This window comes from Saimiri boliviensis, chromosome 19 (genome assembly GCF_048565385.1).
Source record: "Saimiri boliviensis isolate mSaiBol1 chromosome 19, mSaiBol1.pri, whole genome shotgun sequence".
In the NCBI taxonomy this organism is placed as follows: domain Eukaryota; kingdom Metazoa; phylum Chordata; class Mammalia; order Primates; family Cebidae; genus Saimiri; species Saimiri boliviensis.
In genome coordinates, this window is record NC_133467.1 from 20,226,441 (window position 1) to 20,249,824 (window position 23,384).

Below are 23,384 nucleotides of genomic sequence, written 5' to 3' on the forward strand. Positions count from 1 at the left end.
TGCAATTGATTAAATATATAAAAATTTATTTACATCAAAATATTGAAGTAAAAAATAATTTATGAGCTCATACTAATACTAAACAGAATTTTAGAAACTGGTGAGTTACCTTTGGAGGTTGCTGCAGAATCAAGTTCTAAAAACTGGTAAAGGGGAGAAGCAAACATTTTCTACTTTCTAGTTTAAATTATATTTCAAGATAAGCAGCTAATCAGGGCAAGTTTTTAAAGATATATTTCAGCTGATAAATGCAAAGGAATGATAGAGAAGGCATAATTCATAACTCTCAATGAAATAATAGATGTAAGCATCAGTTACATCTGATGTCTGCTAAAACATCAGTGTCTGCTAAAACCCTTAGGTGAAAGATTGATGGAGTATTTTATAATGGAGCTAGCTGATAACACCTGAAGCCACTGCCCACTTTTAGTATCTCTAAACATGGATTGTCTTGGTATCACGTATGTTATGACTGATGCTATAGAGCAACTATGAAGTATTTCTAACAGCCTCTTAGTGCATATACACACATACAAGTAGAATAGAAACCATAGAAGAATTTCTAAAATGAAAGCCAAGGAACCAAATAGAAATTTGACCAAATGAGCAAAAGAAAGGACAGGAAAAAAGAAAACCTCGAAGTATAATAGTAAAAAATTAAGTGGCAACTAGGGGAATTTTAACATTGGGTATTAGATGATGTTTAGAAATGTTAATTTTATCAATTGTGGATAATGTTATAGTTAGACCTTATCTGGTAAATATTCAAATATGGGTGAAATACAGTCATGCGTCACTTAACAATAGGGGTATGTTCTGAGAAATATGTTCTTAGGTGATTTCATCTTTTTATAAACATCATGGAGTGTACTTACATAAATCTAGATGGTATAGCCTACAACATACCTAAGCTATATGGTACAGCCTGTTGCTCCGAGGCGACGAACTTGTACAGCATATTACTTACTGTACTGAATACTATAGGCAATACAATGGTAAGGATTTGTGTATCTAGACAAATCTAAACAGAAAAGGTACTGTAAAAAAACAGTATTATAATCTTATGAGACCACTCTCATATATGTGGTCTGCCAGTGACCAAAACGTTATGAATGAAGTGCATGACTTTAAGGTGATGCCTGGGATCTGCTTTAAAATACTCCAGGGATGATAGAGAGGAGAAGCAAGAGTGGGAAGAGATAGATAAAACAGGATTTGCAAAATCTGATAATTTTTGAAGCTGGATGGTCGATACATGGAGGTTCAGGGGGTTCTTACATTCTTTTATGTATTTGCATTTCCTAGAGTGTGAAAGATGAGAGAAAAACACCCAAGACAAAAGCTAGAGTCCTTTTAAGCCTAATTTTGGAAGTGACATACCATTCCCCCTTCACTTTTTAATAGTTTATTTATTAGAGCAGTTTTAGGTTCACAACAAAATTCAGTGGAATGTTATGGAGATTTCCTATATACTGTACCATTTTTCTCTACACATGCATAGTCTCACCCATTATCAACCTTCCCCACCAGAGTTCCTAGCATCGCTATTAGGCACACAGACCAGACCAACCCTGGTGCATTTTGGGAGAGGGTTACATAAGGATGTGAATACCAGAATGCAGGGATCACTGGGGGCCTCTTCCACACCTTCACAGAACTTAATTAGAATTAAGCATCAGAAAAGAAAGCTGAGAGAGAAAACGACTGGCATATGAGATCCTTATGATGATACCTGCTTCTCCAGTCTTATTTCTGGACATTGGCTTTTTTGTACTTTATTCTCCTGAAAGTAGACTGCTTTGATTTCCCTGAACAGCCCAACTGTCTCACTGCCTTCCTTTTGTATATCTTGCACATGCTGCTCTGCCTGGAATATCCTTTCTACTCTTGTCTACTTAGCAAAACTATGACTCTTTCAAACCTTTCTCAGGCAATAACTTCTCTTCTAATCATTCTTAAAATCCGCATCAGGACAGACTATTGAATCACTTCTGTCGGGCTATGTAAATAATTAGATCATTGCATGTTTTATACTGCAATGCATTATGTGAAACATTATCTGCCTTATTACCTGAAATTTGGTGGTTTTGTTTTTGTTTTTGTTTTTAAAGAAAGGTAGACTGCCACATGCAGCAACTCATTTGGAGTGTCTGGAGTCTTGGAGGCATGACTACCATATGTTCTCTTAAAAATGGACCTTGAGAGCTTGTTTGGAGGTTCTAGCAGGGGAGTGCAGCTACTGGTATACCCTTGACTGAAGACCGGTATTCCTCTATTGGGGATAGGTGTCCTCTTCCACCAAGCGCATAGCTTTAAGAGGGATGCACATGGAGTGGTGAAGAAGGGGACACCTGCCTAGCTAGCCAGATCCGCTGAATCAACCCTGGTGATCAATAGGGTGACAGATGCTGCAGGTCACCCTTATTATCTGGTTGGCTTTTGAGACAGGGTCTCACTCTGTCAATGAAGCTGTAGTGCAGTGGTGTGATCATGGCTCACTGCAGCCTGGACCTTCCTGGGCCAAGGAATCCCAAATACCCAGCTAATTTTTACACACACACACACACACACACACACACACGCACACGTTTTTTTTTTTGTTTGTTTTTTTTCCTGTAGAGACAGGGTCTCTATGTGTCTAAATTGGTCTTGAATTCCTGGGTTAAAGCAATTCTCCTGCCTGGCCCTCAAAGTGCTGGGGGATTATATTAATAGGTATGAGTCACCGCTCTAGGCTGATGATATGAGTTTTAAATTCCTTTTATTCTGTTTCTCCCTCTCCACTTTCTTTCCTTGCAATTCAGTTTTTGGAGAAGCTGAGTTACTTGTCTTGTAAAGTTTTGCACTTTTGGACTTTGCTCAATGAATTGCTATGAAGTTAACATATTCCTCTGTTCCTTTGTATTTCCTATAAACTGAAGATTTAGAGCAGCAGTTCTCAAACATTTTTGCCTTGAGATCCCTTTAAAGTCTCATAAACTTGAGGACGCAGAGAGCTTCTGTTTGCATGCATTCTATCTAGTGATTTACCATATTAGAAATAAAAATTGGAGAAATTAAAAAAATTAGTACATCAAAAATAAACCTATTTACATGCTTTTTGGTTCACTGCACAACAGGTTCAAGTGATTCTCCTGCCTTAGCCTCCCAAGTAGCTGAGATTATGGGTATGCACCACCATGCCCAGCTAATTTTTGTATATTTAGTAGAGATAGGGTTTCACCATGCTGGCCAGGCTGGTCTCAAAACTCCTGACCTCAAGTGATCTGCCTGCCTCAGCCTCCCAAGGTGGTGGGATTACAGTCATGAGCCACTGTGCCTGTCCCAGGCTATCATTTTTAAAACAAATTTTTTTTTCACAAGCAAAAAATTTAATAGTGTTTTTAAAAACATTTTATGTACAACTCTTTAATTTCTGGCTTAGAAGGCAATTGCGTTCTTATCTGCTTCTGCAATCTTTTGCAATATATTTTGGTTGAAGTATGTCAAGAAAATGCAGCTTACACAAATATGAAATTGGAAGGGGCAGGAGGATTTTAATAGCCTTTCTGATAATTATGGATATTTTTCTTGATATTACATCAAAACTTGACAAGTGATTGCTGGATCTAAAACCATATCAATGCACCTTTCATATTGTTCCCATAAGATCTGTTGATCTATCTTGTGTTTTGGATACATCTTAACCTGTGCATTAATCATTTAGAAAAACTGATGCCGGCCGGGCGCGGTGGCTCAAGCCTGTAATCCCAGCACTTTAGGAGGCCGAGGCGGGTGGATCACGAGGTCGAGAGATCGAGACCATCCTGGTCAACATGGTGAAACCCCGTCCCTACTAAAAATACAAAAATTAGCTGGGCATGGTGGCACGTGCCTGTAATCCCAGCTACTCAGGAGGTTGAGGCAGGAGAATTGCTTGAACCCAGGAGGCGGAGGTTGTGGTGAGCCGAGATCGCGCCATTGCACTCCAGCCTGGGTAACGAGTGAAACTCCGTCTCAAAAAAAATAAATAAATAAAAACTGATGCCATGAGTTATGCAGATCTTCCACATGTTGACACACTTCACTATGCAATTAAAAAGGCATTCATTGGCCAGGCGCGGTGGCTCAAGCCTGTAATCCTAGCACTTTGGGAGGCCGAGGCGGGTGGATCACGAGGTCAAGAGATCGAGACCATCCTGGTCAACAAGGTGAAACCCCGTCTCTACTAAAAAATACAAAAAATTAGCTGGGCATGGTGGCGCGTGCCTGTGATCCCAGCTACTCAGGAGGCTGAGGCAGGAGAATTGCCTGAACCCAGGAGGCGGAGGTTGCGGTGAGCCGAGATCGCGCCATTGCACTCCAGCCTGGGTAACGAGCGAAACTCCACCTCAAGAAAAAAAAAAAAGGCATTCATTAATGTCATCACCAATTTCATCATAAAAGTTTTTAAGTAGCTGTCAAGTTCACAGTTGATACGACTTTCTCAAAATTGTAATTTTCTCTTGAATATGGTTAACAGTAAGTAGTCGGTTGAGTTCCTTGAAATGATAGCCTCACTTTGTTTATTTTAGAGAAAATGTCTGCCCAGCTCCCAAGTCTGAATGACCTTAACTTGTGTATCAGTCTTTCTTCCAAAAAGTAGGTATTTCAGCTTGCATCTTAAAACAGTCTCAAAAGATTTTCTTGGGACAACCATTGTATTTTTGGTTTGCAGCAGTGTTTTATGCATACTTCCCATTTTGTCAAATAAAATATTGAAAAAAGACATATTATGTCCATAGGTTGAGATTTAGTAAGTTAATAATTTTTGTTGCTTCCTCAAGGACATTCTTAAGCAAATTAAAAAAAAAAAAAAAAAATCCAGGCGAGGCATGGTGGCTCATACCTGTAATCCCAGCACCTTTGAGAGGCTGAGGTGGGCAGATCACTTGAGGTCAGGAGGAGTTTGAGACCAGCCTGGCCAGCATGGTGAAACCTTGTTTCTACGAAAAATACAAAAGTTAGACAGGCATGGTAGTGGGCACCTCTAGTCAGTCCTAGCTACTTGGGAGGCGGAGGCAGGAGAACTGCTTGAACCCCAGGAGGTGGAGGGTGCAGTGAGCCAAGATCTCACCACTGCACTCAAGCCTGTGTGACAGAGTGACACTCTGTGTCAAACAAAAACAAAACAAAAAAAACAAGTAAAAAAAAAATCTTGCAAGTCTGTGGTGGTGAATACTATGCTAGTTGTACAGTTTGGTGCCACTGCCTTGATTTATGCTAAGACACCAGCAGTTTTACTCACCACAGCTTGTGCACCATTAGCGCAAATGCCTCTACACTAAAAAAAGGCAGAAAATTGTTTTACTAAGAAAATAGTTTCGACTCATGGATACTTTGAAAGATACTGGGGACTTCAGGAGTCCACAGACCATACTCTGAGAACCACTGATCTAGAGGCTTGATGAAACAGGTTTAAAACTAAGCTTTTTGAAAGCAGAGGCTGTTCCTGTTTAGAAGCCCAAGGGTTCATTGATCTAAATTCACACTGAAGATCATGTGTCTTCTTAGGCATTCAGGCTTAAAGTCTTTCAGGATAGGGATAGTAGTAGGTTACTGTATTGGAATAACCCCAAACATTTGATAGTTCAGTGAATACCCATCCTTCCTTTTTTACATTTAAAATAATTTAAGTTCCTAACCTTACAAGCTAAATAATTGAAAGATCACTGGGGACACGTACAACGACTTAGTTGAAGAGTTTTATCATTTCTTGGGACCATTCTTTTCAATCATTTCCAGCAAGGCCCTCAAAGCAATTTACAGAGCTATTTCTCACAACTGGGCAGACATACTCAGGTTTAATGGGCCATTTTTGCCTCTTGTTGCTTCTCTCTCTCCTATATTTCTTTTCTTCTTGAATTTTTTGGTTTGCCTATCTGTTTCCTCAGTTAACATAAAGTTTGAAAGGCTCGTCCCCTACTCCCTCACATCTTCAGGAAAGACCTCTTTTACACTGGTTTATCTGCACTGCAATGTGGGTTATCTGCAGGTAAAACATTATGGAACAAAACCGGGAAACAAAAACAGGAATATGGGAATGTGTACAGAGCACAAAGGATTTGCAATCAGGGGTCACAGATTTAAGGTTCAGCTCCTGCCATGTCATTTTAACCTTTCTAAGCTTCAGTGGACTTATTTATGAAATGAAAATGACTGCCAACCCAACCTCCATCCCAAGCTTAACTGAGTTGTGGAAAAAACTATGCATACAAGTTAATAAACATTCTATTTTACAGCAACACCTTTAATAGAATAAATTTCTATTAAATAATCTAATAAAACTGGAGTGCCTTCAGTGGAAGGGGAAAAACAAACCTCTAACAGGCTCCAATGAAGACTCTGGCCAGTGCTGTAATTCCTGGGTCTCTACTCTTGAATCAATGCCCTATGAATTGCTCCCACTGGAGACTTCCTGACTAATGCAAAGTCTAATCCCTAGCATTGTTCTTGCCATCATTACTCTCTTTTTCCTCAGATGTATGAAATAGTAGATTTGGTTTCATATAAACCTGTAGTGGCAGTGTGGTATAGAAAGGAATGGACTGGGAATTGTGGAAACTGATTTCTTTTTTTTTTTTTTTTTTTTGAGACGGAGTTTCACTCTTGTTACCCAGGCTGGAGTGCAATGGCGCAATCTCGGCTCACCGCAACCTCCGCCTCCTGGGTTCAGGCAGTTCTCCTGCCTCAGCCTCCTGAGTAGCTGGGATTACAGGCACGCGCCACCATGCCCAGCTAATTTTTTGCACTTTTAGTAGAGACGGGGTTTCACCATGTTGACCAGGATGGTCTCGATCTCTCGACCTCGTGATCCACCCGCCTCGGCCTCCCAAAGTGCTGGGATTACAGGCTTGAGCCACCGCGCCCGGCGTGGAAACTGATTTCTAATGTTGGTTCTGTCATTAATTGACTATTTATTCTTAGGCAGACTTCTGTGGTTTTCAGACTTGGATCAGTGTAATAGATTGGGATTAGATGATTATTAAAGAGTCCTTCCAGGTCAAAATTGTATGATTCTAAGTCCTAACTAGAAAATAAGTTTATAGGTTAGGTAATATAATGTATAAAATATATATAATGAAAATTCCTAGTAATAATTCTAGCTGGCAATCCTTTTATTCCTTCAAGTTGAAAGCACTTGTAACTTTATATACAGGTAATATAAATGATATAGAAACAAATTCCAAATTAAATAGCAAAAGTACAAGCATAAAAAGCATTAGCTAAAAATTTTTTAATGATAAATACTACCTTTATTTAAAAAAGTTATACATGCTAGAAAAAAGCAAAAATGATACATGTAAACAATTTTTTACTAAATACTTATTTTTTTTTCTTGAAAAGGTGCAAATGGTCTTTAAATGTAAACACAAAGTTGCCAAACATCTTTGTAATGGGGGAGCGGGGAGGAGGTTATTCCTTTTAAATGCAGTCAGTTTTATTCAAAGGTTTTCTTGCAAAATATATTGAAAAAAATTTGCCTATGAATACAATGAGAAAAAAAACTTTAACTATTGAAATTATATTTTCCTTAAAAATTTTAAACTTTTTATCAGAAAGTGCAATTTGAGAGTAGTAGTAACACTGGCCTTATAGAATGAAGATAATGATAACATTGTTTGTATAAAAGAACCAAGATATTAATAAAATGCCTCTTGATTTTGCATTCTTTAATGTATGCTATTACATGAACTGAAGAATTCATTCCCTTGGAGGCTGTTATTAAAGGTAAGCCTCAGCTTAACCAGGCCTGAGCATCAAGAATAAATTGCATAACAGAATTCACTGCTGGGAGAAGACATTTCTCCCTGCTGGTCCTTGGTAGCAATAAGGAAACAGGAAAGACAGTTGCTTTAGTTGGTAACATTTTTGAGCAAAAACTCTTGTAGAGCTGCATGTGCTTCTCTTGGATTCTCAAGAGAGCATATGAGACTCATATTGTTTTTATATGAGGCACTGAGCAGAGCTCTAGATCTAGCAGAAACTATGAGAATATTATGAAAAAAGACTAAACAAACAAGTTCATATAGAAAGAAACAAGACATAAAATTACACTGATGAAAACTGTAGTGTCTGAGTCCTGGTTTTTATTGATTTAGTATTCCTTCTGAATTGTACTATTTAAAATGAGATGTTGCCTTTTCTTGTTTTTTAGATTTTCAAGTCTTCTGGTGCTTAGTGCAAGAATGGGTAGCTCATACATTTTGCATATCTACCTTTATTCCTGGTGATCCTTATAAGCAGTGGAATCATGTGGACGGAGTGTCTAGAAATAATAACCAAATCATATTAGCCCTTCTGCCCGTATTAAATAGTATTTTCAAACCTAAATCAATATCTTACAAAGTAAGTTTTGCTGCTTGGAATTTCCTTCTTTTTTTTTTTTTTTTTTTAAAGAAAGGATAAATTCAAAACAAAAACAACAAAAAACCATGATAAATTAAAACAAAAAATAAATATTCTTCTGCACAGAGTTGAAAATTATTGTGCATCTTGCAGGTGAAGAAGTACTTTCATCAGATTTGTATTTCCATATGTTGAGGCACCAGCAAAGAATAAAATTTGTTCTAATGTTCTCTCAAGCTGTACAAAGCTCCAAAGTCAAAGCTCCCGAGAATACAGAGGAATATATACAAGTCTCTGTCTTCTACGTGTTTACCATATATGGGATTCACAATGTGTCATTTTAATAACTCCTACGCCACCCCCTAGCCGACGGTAATTCATCCCGCCATATAACCTGCAAAGAAAGAAACATAATGAGATTTTCTAACTGGAAAAAAAAACACCATTTCTTCTATAAGATGTTATTAACACATTTCTGTGTTTTATATTACAACTAATATTTTCAGCTTCACACAAATACTGTCTTCATAAGATCAGAAGCTGCAATTGAGCACTGGTGAGTAGCAGGTCTGTTTCAGACATGCTCTCACAGGAGGCTGTGTGAAGAATGAGAGAGCACCATAATCACGTTTTTTCATCAGAACTTCACAACTTTATACCTCACTTCTAACAATTACACAGAATTATATATTCTACATTTTTGTAATTGCCCTGGCTATATTATTGTCCTACATACATTTTCCCTTTGCCTAAAATGCTTTATTTTTATCCCTTTGCTAATAGGTACTCTGTAAGCCTTCTCAAGTCCTTTATAGAATAAAACCAGATTTGAGTAAAGTCAGCATCTAGTTTGTGACAAGATCATCTTCAAAATTAAGAACTTCCATGGATAAGAATACTAGACCCTTATCAGCTATGAGGTAGAGTTGGTTTTGAAGTCTGGGATATGTAACTGTAAGTATTTAGTTATTAATCTCTCAACAGATCATCCTTAAGAATTTCATGACTATTACTTTGTCATATATTACTGATTCGATTTAGTGACAGTTACTAAGAAACAAGTCCTCAGATAAGATTATAGTGATTAAGTGACAGTAAATTTGGCTGTCTTCAGAAATTATGCTTATTCAAAATTTCCAGTAAAAATAGAAAGCGGTGTGTAGAAGAAAATATCCTGCAAGTGAGAGGCCCAAGTCTTGCCATTACCTATCCTTTACTGTTACTGGGTTCTGCTAAAATGCTACTTCTCCAACGAGGCCTTCCCTGGCCACCTTTGAAAACAGATTCCCCTCTTTGTACTCCCTAGCCCCCTCCCCTGCTTTGATATTTGCCATAGCACTTTCATCTCCTGGTATGGTACTGTTTGTCTCCCTCAATACAGTGCTAGCTCCAGGAGGGCAAGGAATTTTTGTTTTTGAAACAGAGGCTTGCTCTGCCACCCAGGCTGGGGTGCAGTGGTGTGATCTCAGCTCACTGCAACCTCCACCTCCTGGGTTCAAGAGATTGTTGTGCCTCAGCCTCCCTAGTAGCTGGGATTACAGGTGTGTGCTCGCTGGAGTTTTTGTTGTCATTCACTTTTGTATCCCCAGGGCTTGGAGCACTAAGTAAATCTTATTTTTATTTTTATTTATTTATTTTTTGAGATGGAGTCTCGTTCTGTCACCCAGAACTGGAGTGCAGTGATGCAATCTCCGCTCACTGCAACCTCTGTCTCCCAGGTTCAAGTAATTCTCCTGCCTCAGTCTCCCAAGTAGCTGGGATTACAGGTGCCAATACCATGCCTGGCTAAGTTTTGTATGTTTAGTAGAGATGAGGTTTCACCATGTTGGCCAGGCTGGTCTCAAATTCTTGACCTCAGTTGATCCGCCTGCCTCAGCCTCCCAAAGTGCTGGGGTTACAGGCATGAGTCACTGGACCTGGCTGTCAGTAGATCTTTACTTAATGAACAGTACTGTAAAAATGTGATGTAGGAGCAAAAAGTACTACGCTATCATTAGCCTGACTTTAGTTTTGTGACCACTGAGCTATATGGAGCTGGGAGAAATATGCAGGATCCAAAGCATGTCACTTAAATCTCTGTGAGAGTGGTGGCTTTCCTCTAGAGATAGACTATAGTTGAATATAATAGGGTGACTAAAATCTGGGTGTATAGTTGCAGCCTTAAAATTAGGAAATGTATTAGAATACAGCAAGAATGGACTACAAGACTGCCTCTTTTAGAATAGTAACAATAAAATAGAGCTCAGCTTATCATTCATGGTCACAAGAAAAATTTCCCAGAACGTCTGTTGTCTCAGCTCACATAACCAGCCTCATATTTCTGGTTGATGTGCAACCTTAACCACTGAGATGGTAACCCTAAATTTGCTTAGGCAAGTAAGCCCATTTTATTAAGAAGGAAATCCCAAATTGATTGGAAGGCAAAACTGTTTTCTTAGAAGTCTAGTATTTAGAATTAACTATAGCTATGAAGTATATCAAACCCATAGTATTATTTTTAAAGTCTGAAATTATATATTTGGCATTTTAAGTTCTTATAGTGTTTAAGAGAATTTGGCTTTTTAGAGCATCTATAAGATTAGTCTTGTGATTCTGGTTTAAAATGTGATTGAGGTAAGATTTAGACTTAATTATTTTAAGTTTAAAGGTTTAAGAGAATTTTGCTAAGTTTTAAAGGTTCTTGAATATTTAAAATAAATGCAAGTCACCTAATTTATGTGAAATTACAAAAACAACTACTTAGGAAAGCTTTATTAGACCATTAAGGATTTAAAAGCAAAGTAAAATTAAACCTAGAAATGAAGTTTAAGTTAAACTCTCTTAAATAAGATGTAGCTTCTCTAAAAGTTAAAAAAGTTTAAAAATGAAATAATATTTTAAAAAAATATTAATTGTTCGAAAGTAATTGTAATTTGTCTTTCCTGGGCATAGGCTCCCCACAAGAACACCATGGCATGGACAGATATGGAGCCAAAGACCTAGGTTCCAATTCTAACTCTGTCACTAACTCACTTGAGGCAAATAATTTTATTTCTCAGTGCTTCAGTTTCCTCAGCTGAACATGAAAGGGCTAGGAAGGAGATTATTTTCCCCATCTCTAATTATAAAACTGGACTGTTACCAAAAAGGTGAATTTTGTAATATTTCAGCCACTTTAGAGCAATCAAGTCAAAATGAACCATAAATATGGGTAACTTCAGCCCTCTTCAAAGTACTTCAATATACTGACCATCCCAGTTCTGATGGTCATGGGCTATCTCAAGCCATGATTTCCAAGTCAGTAGTGAGGTGATTTGCTACACAACTTAAAAGTTACCTCCAGGTATTGGCATCAGGATCAAAAACTTCTATGGTCTTCAAGTATGTTGTGCCATCAAAACCTCCTACTGCCATGAGCTGTCCATTGACCACTGCCAGGCCAACCTACACAAACAAAATACAGTAAGGTACTGAAGAAATGAGACAATCATAAGGAAATTATAGACTGGTTTCTAGGTAAATCTGTTTAACAAAAGATAATTCTTTATGGCCTTACATTCTGGTTTACTGAAACACAAAGGGAAAATGTAACAACAAAAGTCTATCAAATTATGGGAACTATAAAATTATATATTCAATTAGAATATTCACACAGAATCCAAAACATACATTTATTAAATTTTAGAAAAACTGTTCACTAGGAGTGAGCAAACAACCTCCAAACTGCTCTCACTTCCTCTGGCATTTGCCTGTTCTGATCTTTCTAAATTGCTATTAAAATTCTCTTTTAAAAATACAAATCTAGGCCAGGCCTCATACCTGTAATCCCAGCACTTTGGGAAGGCCTAGCTGGGAGCATTACTTGAAGCCTGGAGTTCAAGACCTGTTTGAGCAAGACAGTGAGACCCACATCTCCATAAAGCAAAATAGAAAAATCTAACCATATTGTCACTTTCCTCTTTAAAACCTTTTGCACTTTGGGAGGCGGAGGTGGATGGATCGCTTGAGCCCAGGAGTTCAAGACCAGCCTGGGCAACATAGTGAGACTGTGTCTCTACAAAAAATACAAAAATTAGCTGGGTGTGGTGGTGCACACCTGTAGTCCCAGCTACTTCGAAGGGTGAGGCAGGAGGACTGCTTGAGCCCAAAAGGTCGAGGTTGTAGTGAGCTGACATTGTGCCACTGCACTCTGGCCTGGAAGACAGAGTGAGACCTGTCTTAAAAAAATCCTCTAAAACCAAAAAACTTTCTAAGCCTCCCTACTACTTAAGGATAAGTTTAAAGTCCTTGTTATGTTACTCCGGCCCTCCAGAAATCTATCTGAGCCCACTATTTGAGCCTCACCTCCTATATTTTCCCTTTACTCCTAATAATGCATCCTATGCTGCAGTAAAACTGGATTATCTGCTAGTCCCTGAAGATAACATACATTTTTCACACCTCCACACTTCTGGACATGTTCCCTGGCTGGTGTTTTCTTTTTTCTTTTTGAGACAGGGTCTCATTCTGTCACTCAGGCTACAGTGCAGTGGTGCAATTACAGTTCACATAGTGAAACCCTCCCACTTTGGGAGGCTGAGGTGGGTGGATCACCTGAGGTCAGGAGTTCAAGACTAGCCTGGCCAGCATGGCAAAGCTCCATCTCTACTAAAAATACAAAAAAATTAGCCAGGCATGGTGGCACGCATCTATAGTCCCAGCTACTCAGGAGGCTGAGGCAGGAGAATCGCTTGAGCCTGGGAGGTTGCAGTGAGCTGAGATCGCGCCACTGCACTCCAGGCTGGTGCCTGGTGATGGAGTGAGACTCTGTCTCTCAAAAACAAAAAAAAACAAAAAAAAAACCAAAAAAAAAAAACAAACCAAAAAAAAAAACAGTTCACTGTAGCCTCCTCCACCTCCTAGGCTCAAGTGATCCTCCCACCTCAGCTTCCCAAGTTGTTGGGACTACCGTGATGCACCACTATACCTGGCTAATGCTTTAATTTTTTGTATAGCTGGGATCTCACATGTTACCCAGGCAGGTCTCGAACTCCTGGGCTCAAGTAATCCTCCTGCCTTTGCCTTTCAAAGTGTTGGGACTGCAGGCATGAGCCACTGCACCTTGCCTGGCTACTGTTTTCTGTTGATCTTTTAGAAAAGCTTATTCTTCCTTCATGAGCTAGCTTACATATGACTGTCTTTGGTAGTCTCTTCACTGCCCCAACTCACTCTTACTTCCCCAAAGCAGTAAGCACATTCTCCTGTGTTCTTCTATAACACACATACCACTACGGTAGGGTTTACTTATTATAGTTGCCTGTAAACATTTCAATTTCCTTCACTAAATTTGGAGCTACTTAAGGACAGGAATCATGTCATACTCACTTTTGCTTTCCTAACACACAGTGAACACTTAACAGGAATGTGACTAAGATGCTGTTAGTTGTCAGTAATAAAAAGCCATAGACATGTGAATGCTTGACTTGCTGACACCTTCCAGTGTGTTCCTTGATTTATGCAAACCGGAATTCACTCTCTTTTATCCTCAGACTGTGGAGTGTTGAGCTACTGCTTGCTTCTTCTTCCTGTTGTGGATATCCTGATGAACTCCTGACAGTGGTTAATGGGTTACCTTTCACTCTGAGCAAACATCCCAAGATGGATGAATTCTATACTTTATCCAGAAGTAGTCACAGGCCACCCATGGTCTAGAACATGTCATAGGTCAGTCTGATCTGGTCTATACTATAGATACGATAGACTCAAACTGGTCTGTGGGCCAGGTGTGGTGGCTCATGCCTGTAATCCTAGCACTTTGGGAGGCCAAGATAGGCAGATCACAACGTCAGAAGTTCGAGACCAGCCTGGCCAATATGGTGAAACCCCATCTCTACTAATAATACAAAAATTAGCCAGGCATGGTGGTGCGCACCTGTAGTCCCAGCTACTCGAGAGGCTGAGGCAGGAGAACTGCTTGAACCCGGGAGGCGGAGGTTGTAACGAACCAAGATCATGCCATTGCACTCCAGCCTGGGCGACAGTGTGAGACTACGTCTCAAAAACAAACAAACAAACAAAACCTGGTTTGTAGAGACTGGGGATGGGGCCAGATGTATTTTTGCCTAAACATTTGTATTAGTATGGCAACTACTTAGACTATTAGCTGAAAACATTAGGTTGTAATATATAGCTCTAATATTAATTTAGATAATGTAGTAGATGATATGAGGAGATTCTTTCAAAAAAGCAATGGATCCAGGATAAATTATAAAAGCCGGGTGCAGTAGCTCATGCCTGTAATCCCAGCACTTTGGGAGGCTGAGGTGGGTGGATCACCTGAGGTCAGGAGTTCAAGACTAGCCTGGCCAGCATGGCAAAGCTCCATCTCTACTAAAAATACAAAAATTTAGCTGGGCATGGTGGCATGTGCCTGTAGTCCCAGCTACATGGGAGGCTGAGGCAGGAGAATCGCTTGAACCTGGGAAGTGGAAGTTGCAGTGAGCTGGGATTGCACCACTGGACTCCAGTCTGGGCAACAGAGTGAGGCTCCATCTCAAAAATACAAACAAACAAAACAAAACAAAGGAGAAATCATTTAAAAAAATCAACTCTCTAAGAAGAGAAGATACAGTAAAGAGCAGAGCACAAATTAATCAAATTTAAGTGGAAAAACCGACAAAAGATCAATTAAATGAAAAGTTGGCTTTTGAAAGGATAAACAAAATCAATAAACCTTTAGACAGACTAAGAAAAAAGAAGACCCAAATAAATAAAATCAGAATGAAAAAGGAGATAGTACAACTGATACCAAAGAAATTCAAAGGATCATTAGAGGCTATAATGAACAAATATATGCCTATTATGAACAAATAAATTGGAAAGTCTAGAAGAAACAGATAAATTCCTAGACATATATACAACCTACCAAGATTGACCCATGAAGAAATCCAAAACTTGAATAGACCAATAACAAGTAATGAGGCTGAGTGTGGTGACTCCTGCCTGTAATCTTAGCACTTTGGGAGGCCGAGGTGAGTAGATTGCTTGAGCCCAGGAGTTTGAGACCAGCCTGGGCAACATGGCAAAACCCCATCTCTACCAAAAAAATACAAATATTAGCTGGGTGTGGTGGTGTGCACCTGTAGTCCCAGCAAATGGGGAGACTGATGTGGAAGGATGGTTTGAGACTGGGAGGTGGAGGTTGCAGTAAGCCAAGATTGTATCATTGTACTCCAACCTTGGGACAGAGCCAGACCCTGTCTCAAAATAAAACAATAGGATCAAAGCTGTAATAAAAAATCTCCTGGCAAAGAAAAGCCCAGGACCCAGTGGCCTCACTGCTGAATCTTATCAAACACTCAAAGAAGGATTAATACCAATCCTCTCAAACTACTCCAAACATAGAGGAAGAGGGAACACTTTCAAATTCATTTTAGGAGGCCAGTATTACCCTGATATGAACACCAAAGACACACCAAAAAATGGAAACTACGGTCCAATATCCTCAATGAACAATGATGCAAAAATCTTCAACAAAATCCCAGCAAACTGAATTCAGTGACACATTAGAAAGATTTTTCATCATGATCAGGTAGAAATTATCCCAGGGATGTATGGTTCAACATAGGCAAATCAATCACTGTGGTACATCATATCAACAGAATGAAGGACAAAAACCAAATCATCATTTCAATTGATGCTGAAAAAGCATTTGATAGAAGTAAGCATCACTTTATGATAAAAACTTAAAAAGCTAGGTATAGAGGGAACATACCTCAATACAATAAAAGCCATATATAACAGACCCACAGATAGCATCATCATGTTATTCGATATAGTACTGGAAGTCCTAGCCAGAGTGATAGGGCAAGAGAAAGAAATAAAGGGCATTCAAATTAGGAAGAAGTCAAATTATCCTTCTTTGCAGATAATATGATCTTGTGTTTGGAAAAACCTAAAGACTCCACCAAAAAACTATTAGAACTGATAAATTCAATAAAGCTGCAGGATGCAAAATCAACATACAAAAATCAGTAGCATTTCTATATTGCCAACAGCAAATAATCTGAAAAAGAAATCAAGAAAGTTATCCTATTTACAAACACTACAAATAAAATAAAATACCTAGGAATAAACTGAACCAAAGAAGTGAAAAATCTCTATGATGAAAACTAGAAAACATTGATGCAAGAAACCGAAGAGGACACAAAAATGAAAAGACAGTCCACCATGTTCATGGATTGGAATAATCAATATTGTTAAAATGTCCATACTATCCAAAACAATCTACAGATTCAGTGCAATCCCTACCAAAATAACAATGACAGTCTTCACAGAAATAGAAAATATGATCCTAAAATTTATATGCAACCACAAAGACCCAGAATAGCTAAAGCTATCTTGAGCAATAAGACCAAAACTAGAGGAATCACATTATCTGACTTCAAATTATACTAAAGAGCTACAGTAACCAAAACAGTTATGAGACTAGCATAAAAACAGACACATAGACCAATGGAACAGAATGGTGAACCCAGAAATAAACCTATACATCTCCACCAAACTGGTTTTTTTGACAAAGGTGCCAGTAACATACACTAGGGAAAGAACAATTTCTTCAATTAATGGTGCTGGGAAAACTAGATATCTACATGCAGAAGAATGAAACTAGACCCTATCTTTCCCCATATATAAAAATGAAATTAAAATGAATTAAAAATCTAAGCCTCAAACTATGAAACTGCTAAAAGAAAACATTGGGAAACTTTCTAGGACATTGGTCTGCACAAAGATTTTTTTCAGTAATACTCCACAAGCACAGGTAACCAAGGAAAAAATGGACAAATGGGATCACATTAAGTCAAAAAGCTTCTGCATAGCAAAGGAAACAATTAACAAAGTGAAGAGACAACCCACAGAATGACAGAAAACTACCCATCTGACAAGGGATTCATAACTCAAATATATAGGGGCTCAAACAACTCAATAGAAAAAGTCTAATAATCCAATTCGAAAGTAGGCAAAAGATCTGAATAGACCTTTCTCCGAAGAAGATATACAAACAGAAAATAGGTATATGAAAATATGTCAACATCTGATCGTTAGAGAAATGCAGATGAAAATGACAATAAGATGTCATCTCACCCCTGTTAAAATGGCTTTTATCCAAAAAACAGACCATAATGATTGCTGACAAGGATGCAGAGAAAAGCGAACCCTCCTACACTGCTGGTGCAAATGTAAATTAGTCCAACAGTTTCGAAGTTCCTCAAAAAACCAAAAATAGAACTATCATATGACCCAGCAATCTTACCGCTAGGTATACACTCCAAAGAAAGGAAATCAGTATACTGAAGAGGTATCTGCACCCCCATGTTTACTGAAGCACTATTAATAGCCAAGATTTGAAAGCAGATTAAGTGTCCATCAACTCCACTTACGCCACTACGGCGTGATGTCATGGCCACCACCGGAGACCACTGGTTGGTTCTGGGGTTGTATCTCTCAGCACTGCTCAGCTCTGTAGTGTCATCTCTACCTCCTACAGCATAGATCATGTCCTGATACACTGCACAGCCGAGGTGTTTCCTCCGGGTCCCCATAGGGGCTATAGTGTGCCATCTGTTCTCCTGAGGATTGTAACGCTCCACTGCAGGGAAAAGAAAAACCAGTAAGTGAGCATTCAACCATTTCCTCTCACCTCCAGTTTTCTTTATAGCCATTGATACTTTGTGATAACACATATTTTCAAGACATGATCTGATTTTTGCTTCTGAGAAGGATTTGTATACCTCTGGACAGTATGACATACACTCTCATCAGGGGCTGGTTCCTTCTAGGTATAGTACAGTGGAAAGGGCACGTGTTGGGGTTCAGATACTCCAGGTTCTAGTTTTAACTAAATGACTAATTAACCTACATGACTCTCGGCCTCACTCTCCTTGTCTTTAAATGGGGAGATTGACTACAAGACCAATAAATACTAATAATTCATATCATAATCAGAAAACTTCTGTATCCTGTATTCCCTTCCCTCTAGCATAGTGCATTTTAAGCCTCTGAAGACGTGTGACAATTAATCTGGCATGACTGTCACACTGACAATATCCTTAGGCAAAAAGACCCATAATATCTAAATAGAAAGGGATAACAAACCAGGCCAGGTGCAGTGGCTCATGCTTATAATTCCAGCACTTTGGGAGGATGAGGTGGGCAGACTGCTTGAGCTCAGGAGTTCAAGTCCAGCCTGGGCAACATGGCAAAACCCCGTCTCCACTAAAAATACAAAAATCAGCCAGGCGTGGTGGCACACACCTGTAATCCCAGCTACTGGGGAGGCTGAGGTGGGAGGATCGCTTGAGCCTCGGAGGTAGAGGTTGCAGTGAGCCAAGGTTGTGCCACTGCACTCCAGCCTGGGTGACAGAGTAAGACCCTGTCATAATAAAATAAAATAAAACAATTTGTAGTTCTAAATTTTTATTTATTCTTAGATTATAACATAGAGTACATTTTTTTTTTTAGAAGAAGTTGTGATGGTAAAAGGAACTAATTATATAAGAAAGTAGTTTTTAAAATTCATTATAAATTTCCAGCAGCTTGTAAAATGGGAAGAAAGAAATATCTGGGAAATGTACTCAGACTACGACTACAGTAGGAGCTGAGGAAGAGCTGAGAGCTGCACTCTCCTGGAGGGAAAATAAAGCATTTTCCTAGTAAATTATAGGATAACCCGGAGTTTTTATACTTTTTGTAGGAGGACTCTCCAGGAAAATGTTCTGCTTTTGGGGAACCTAATTGCCTTTGGAAGGGACTAACCTGTGTTGAGTGGAGATGTCCCGTCAGAGCCGCCTACAGCATATAAGAACCCTCCTAACACAGCCACAGCCACACCTAGTCTTCTGGTACTCATAGAAGCTACCCGAGTCCACTTGTTCTCCTTCGGATCATACCTGCAGTGAGGGAAACCAGACTGTATGCTTGTTCTTATTAAGTGGAGCCTTTTCCATACAATCTGAAATCGCACTAATAGTCATTAGAAAAAAGTCACAGAATTCATGTCTGTGCCAGTTATTAAACTATTTTCTACTCAGACTTGGAAAATGTCCCCAGGAAAGAAAACAACCTTTGACAGCTCACATACACAGGCTCTTTCTTTAATGAAATTTTAGTTCATTTTGACATGCCTCTGATACCTTTTTAAAATATGATTTTTGTAATTTGTCTTATTTTCCTAGTTGTTGTAGTTAAGAGTGATGGCTGTTATTCTCTACTACATCCTATTTGCAAGTAGAAGTCTTTTGCATGGTTCTTTAAAACAACATTTTTATTATAAAATAAAACTGTAAAATAAAAATACAGAAAGCCACATACACAAAAATATATAGTTTAGAGTTATAAACAGGAAAACCCCCTAGAAAACACCACCCAAGCCAAGAAAAAGAACTTTGCATGCCACTCTGGAAGTCCTGCAATGTGTCCCTTTCCAATCTCAATCTTCTCTTTCCCACAAAGTAACCATTATCCTGACTTTTAACAGTTATCACTTCCTTGTGCTTATAGTTTTATGACTCAAGTGTCAGCCCTAGACACTTCAGTCTTACTTATTAACATTTAATTTTTAAAATTTTAAATTAATATTTATTTAAAAATAGGAGTCTTGCTGTGTTGACCAGGCTAATCTCAAACCCCTGGCCTCAAGCAATCCTCTCACCTTGGCCCCCCAAAAGTGCTGGGATTACAGGTGAGCCACTGTGCCTGGCTGAGACAAAAAAAAAAAGGCTAAGTGCAGTGGCTCACACCTGTAATCCCAGCACTTTGGAAGGCTAAGGCTAGAGGACTGCTTGAGACCAGGAGTTCAAGTTTAAGACCAGCCTGGTCAACACAGAGAGACCTTATCTCTATAAAAAAATTTTGGAAAAAAAATTAGCCAAGCATGGTGGTGTTCACCTGCATTCCCAGCTACTTGGGAGGCTGAGGCAGGGGACTGCTTCAGACAGTTGTGAGCTACGACTGTACCACTGCACTCCAGCCTGGGCGACAGAGTGAGACCCTGTCTCTAAAAAAAATAAAATTAGTGCTCGCTTCAGCAGCACATATACTAAAATTGGAACAATACCGAGAAGATTAGCATGGCCCCTGTGCAAGGATGACATGCAAATTCATGAAGCGTTCCATATTTTTAAAAAAAATTAAAAAAGAAAATTAAAAAGTTTATTATTATCTACAGGGCTTCGCTCCATTCCTTTTCCTCCCTGCAATTCATCTGTTTTAGAACCCAGAGTGTATGACAAATTTCCCCATAATATGGATTTGGTTGACTATACATTCATAATGCAGTGCAATCTGTTCCTCTGTCCTTTGTATGTTCTGCAAATTGGTAGCTGGATCCAGAAGTTTGGTTCCTTTGACAAGACTACAGAGGGTGGTGTGTTAGCAGCTGTTTATCAATGTCTAGATAAAATAATTTTAGTACTAAGTGTTGCAAAATGATAATATTCTACCACTTATTTTCTTTTATTGGGATAATTTTATAAAGAAACAATCCTTTTATCTACTATTTGGTTATTCAATCATATGACACAGTTCATATAAGAAAGGCAGGACATATGCTCACTTCTTTCGCTTTATTTACATGTTTTCAGATAATAAATTTGATCCCTATCATCTTCCAAAGGCAAACAATTAGAGTCTTAAAAATTTTTCTTTTGTTCTTAGATCTGTCAGACATCCAATTGCTTCTTTCTGATTTCTCCTGAAGATACATGCAGGTCTTGTGGCTAGTGGTAGTTTCTCTTTGCCCATTTGTGTTTTGGAGTTTGTGAGAATATCCTTTCCCTTAGTTTTGTCTTAAATTTTGTTCACAGATTTTTGTTTTTAAAATTGTGGTTAAATACACATAACATAAAATTTACCATATTAACCATGTTTTAACTGTTTGGTAGTGTTAACTATATTCACATTGTTGTGCAGCTCCAATCTCCAGAACTAACACAGGTTTTTAGCTTTGCTATCTATTACTATACTGTCTGTTTTCATGTGGGTATTTGGAGATATTAAAAAGCTATGCCATCACTGCTGCTATCCTCCTGTACTGAGTTTTGAAAGTGAAAAAACAGATTTCTTGACAGAGAGATAAAAGGCAACTGGCATAGCTTTCAAGAGTTACCTTCAATTTTCTTTCTACTTCTGACAGTTAAACTTTTCAACATACACATGGTAAACCAGTGAATGCTACCTCAAACATTTTTATAGAGTCATGACTCATTTCTTTTTAAGTGAGGATGAAATATGATATGTTCTTATCAGTAATCACAACACAAGACTCTAAAATCTAATGACAAAAAGCTGACAAAAGAAATTAAGAACAGAATCTGTTCCACCAAATTTAACTATTTGTACACCAGTATAAAGTGACTATGGCAGCCCACCCAGATTTCCCTAAGCATACTTCAATGGTTAATGAGAGTCTATATACAAAATACTTCGGGCTTTTTATAAGATGTTCTATACAAAGTATTATTATTTAATCATTTCTCTCGGGGAAGTCTGGATAGAGTCATGCATTAAGTACATTCCAGGTAGATTTAGAAAAAAAAAAAATCAGAACAGATTTAACAAGTGATATGCTTGATATCATATATAGAATGTAATCTGAAATACATTTCTAACATTTCAATGTTAGGTACAATCAGTGTGACAGTTGAAAAACTCAGGTTATGTCCCCCAAAGCATAGGCAACAAAAGCAAAAAAGATAAGATTACATCAACCTAAACAGCTTCTGCACAGTCAAGGTAACAATCAACAGAGTGAAGAGAAAATCTATGGAGTCAACAGCAAGAAAACAAATAATCTGATTAAAAAATGGGCAAAGGACCTGAATAGATACTTCTCAAAGAATAAATACAAATGGCTAAGTATATGAGAAAATGCTCAATATCACTAATTATCGGGGAAATGCAAATTAAAATCACAACGAAACATCATGTAACACCTGTTAGAATGGCTACTATATAAAAAAAACAAGTGTTAGCAAGAATATGGAGAAAAGGAAACCCTTGCACACTATTGATGAAAATGTAAATTAGTACAGCCATTAAAACTGTATGGAGGTTCCTCAAAAAATTAAAAGTAGAACTATCATATGATTCAGTAATCCCACTACTACATATATATCCAATGGAAATGAAATTAGTATGGTGAAGAGATACCTGTACTCTCATATTCATTGCAGCATTATTTACAATAGATAAGATATGAAGCTAGCCTAAATGTACCTCAGCAAATGAATGGATACAGAAAATGTAGCACATATGAACAGAATACTCTTCCTTACAGATTTCCTTACAAAAGAAGGAAACCCTGGCATTTGTGACAGCACAGATAAACCTGCAGGACAATAAGTGAAATAAGCTAAACATAGAAAGACAAATATTGCATGATCTCACCTATATGAGGACGCTAAAAAAGTTGAACTCATAGAAGTAGAGAGTAGAATGGTGGTTACCAGGGGATGGCAAGGTGAGGGGCAGTGAGGAAATCTTGGTAAGGAAATCTTGGTAAATGAATACAAAATTTCAGTTAGAGAGGAGGAATAAATTCAAGAGCTCTAATGTACAACATAGTAACTACAGTTATTAACAACAAATTGTATACGAGTAGATTTTAAGTGTTATCACCACAAATAAATCATAAGTATGTGAGGTAATAAATATGTTAATTAGCTTCATTTAGCTATTCTACAAGCTATATATATTTCAAAACATCATGCTGTACCCTATGAATATATACAATTTTTGTTAATTAAGAAAAAAAACCCTTTTTTTTAGATCTTTCATTTTGCTAGACTTTAAGATCAACTGAAGACTTTTTCCTGAAAGCCTATGTATGGGAAATCCACTGAATAGTGGATCCTCCAGTGTCTTAAACTCAGCTTTATTTGTTTCTTTTTTTTTTTCCTTGAGACAGGATCTCACTTTGCGCCCAGGCTAGAGTACAGCGGTGTGATCTCGGCTCTCTGCAGCCTCGACCTCCTGGGCTCAAGCGATCCTCCCGCCTCAGC

General features: G+C 38.3%; 1 protein-coding gene and 1 non-coding gene across 5 annotated transcripts in view; one reads left to right on the top strand and one right to left on the bottom strand.

The window, feature by feature from the left end:
* Positions 1-8,384: 8,384 nt before the first annotated feature.
* KLHL20 (kelch like family member 20) overlaps positions 8,385-23,384 on the bottom strand; it is a 39,149-nt gene continuing 24,149 nt past the window's right edge. For 2 of the 4 annotated variants that reach the window (XM_074390119.1, XM_074390120.1), the window contains 2 exons: positions 19,141-19,274; positions 16,449-17,974 (listed from right to left, as the gene is read on the bottom strand). In XM_074390119.1, coding sequence (XP_074246220.1) covers positions 17,487-17,974; positions 19,141-19,274 — 622 coding nt within the window. In that variant the 3' untranslated portion in view covers positions 16,449-17,486. Of the gene's footprint in view, positions 8,762-11,683; positions 11,791-16,447; positions 17,975-19,140; positions 19,275-23,384 lie in introns of those variants that run through there. The other 2 variants (XM_003925353.4, XM_074390121.1) reach the window with 2 other exon arrangements.
* On the top strand, positions 20,399-20,505 carry LOC120360207 (U6 spliceosomal RNA). Its single transcript, XR_005576785.1, has one exon. It is a non-coding gene; the product is annotated as a U6 spliceosomal RNA (small nuclear RNA).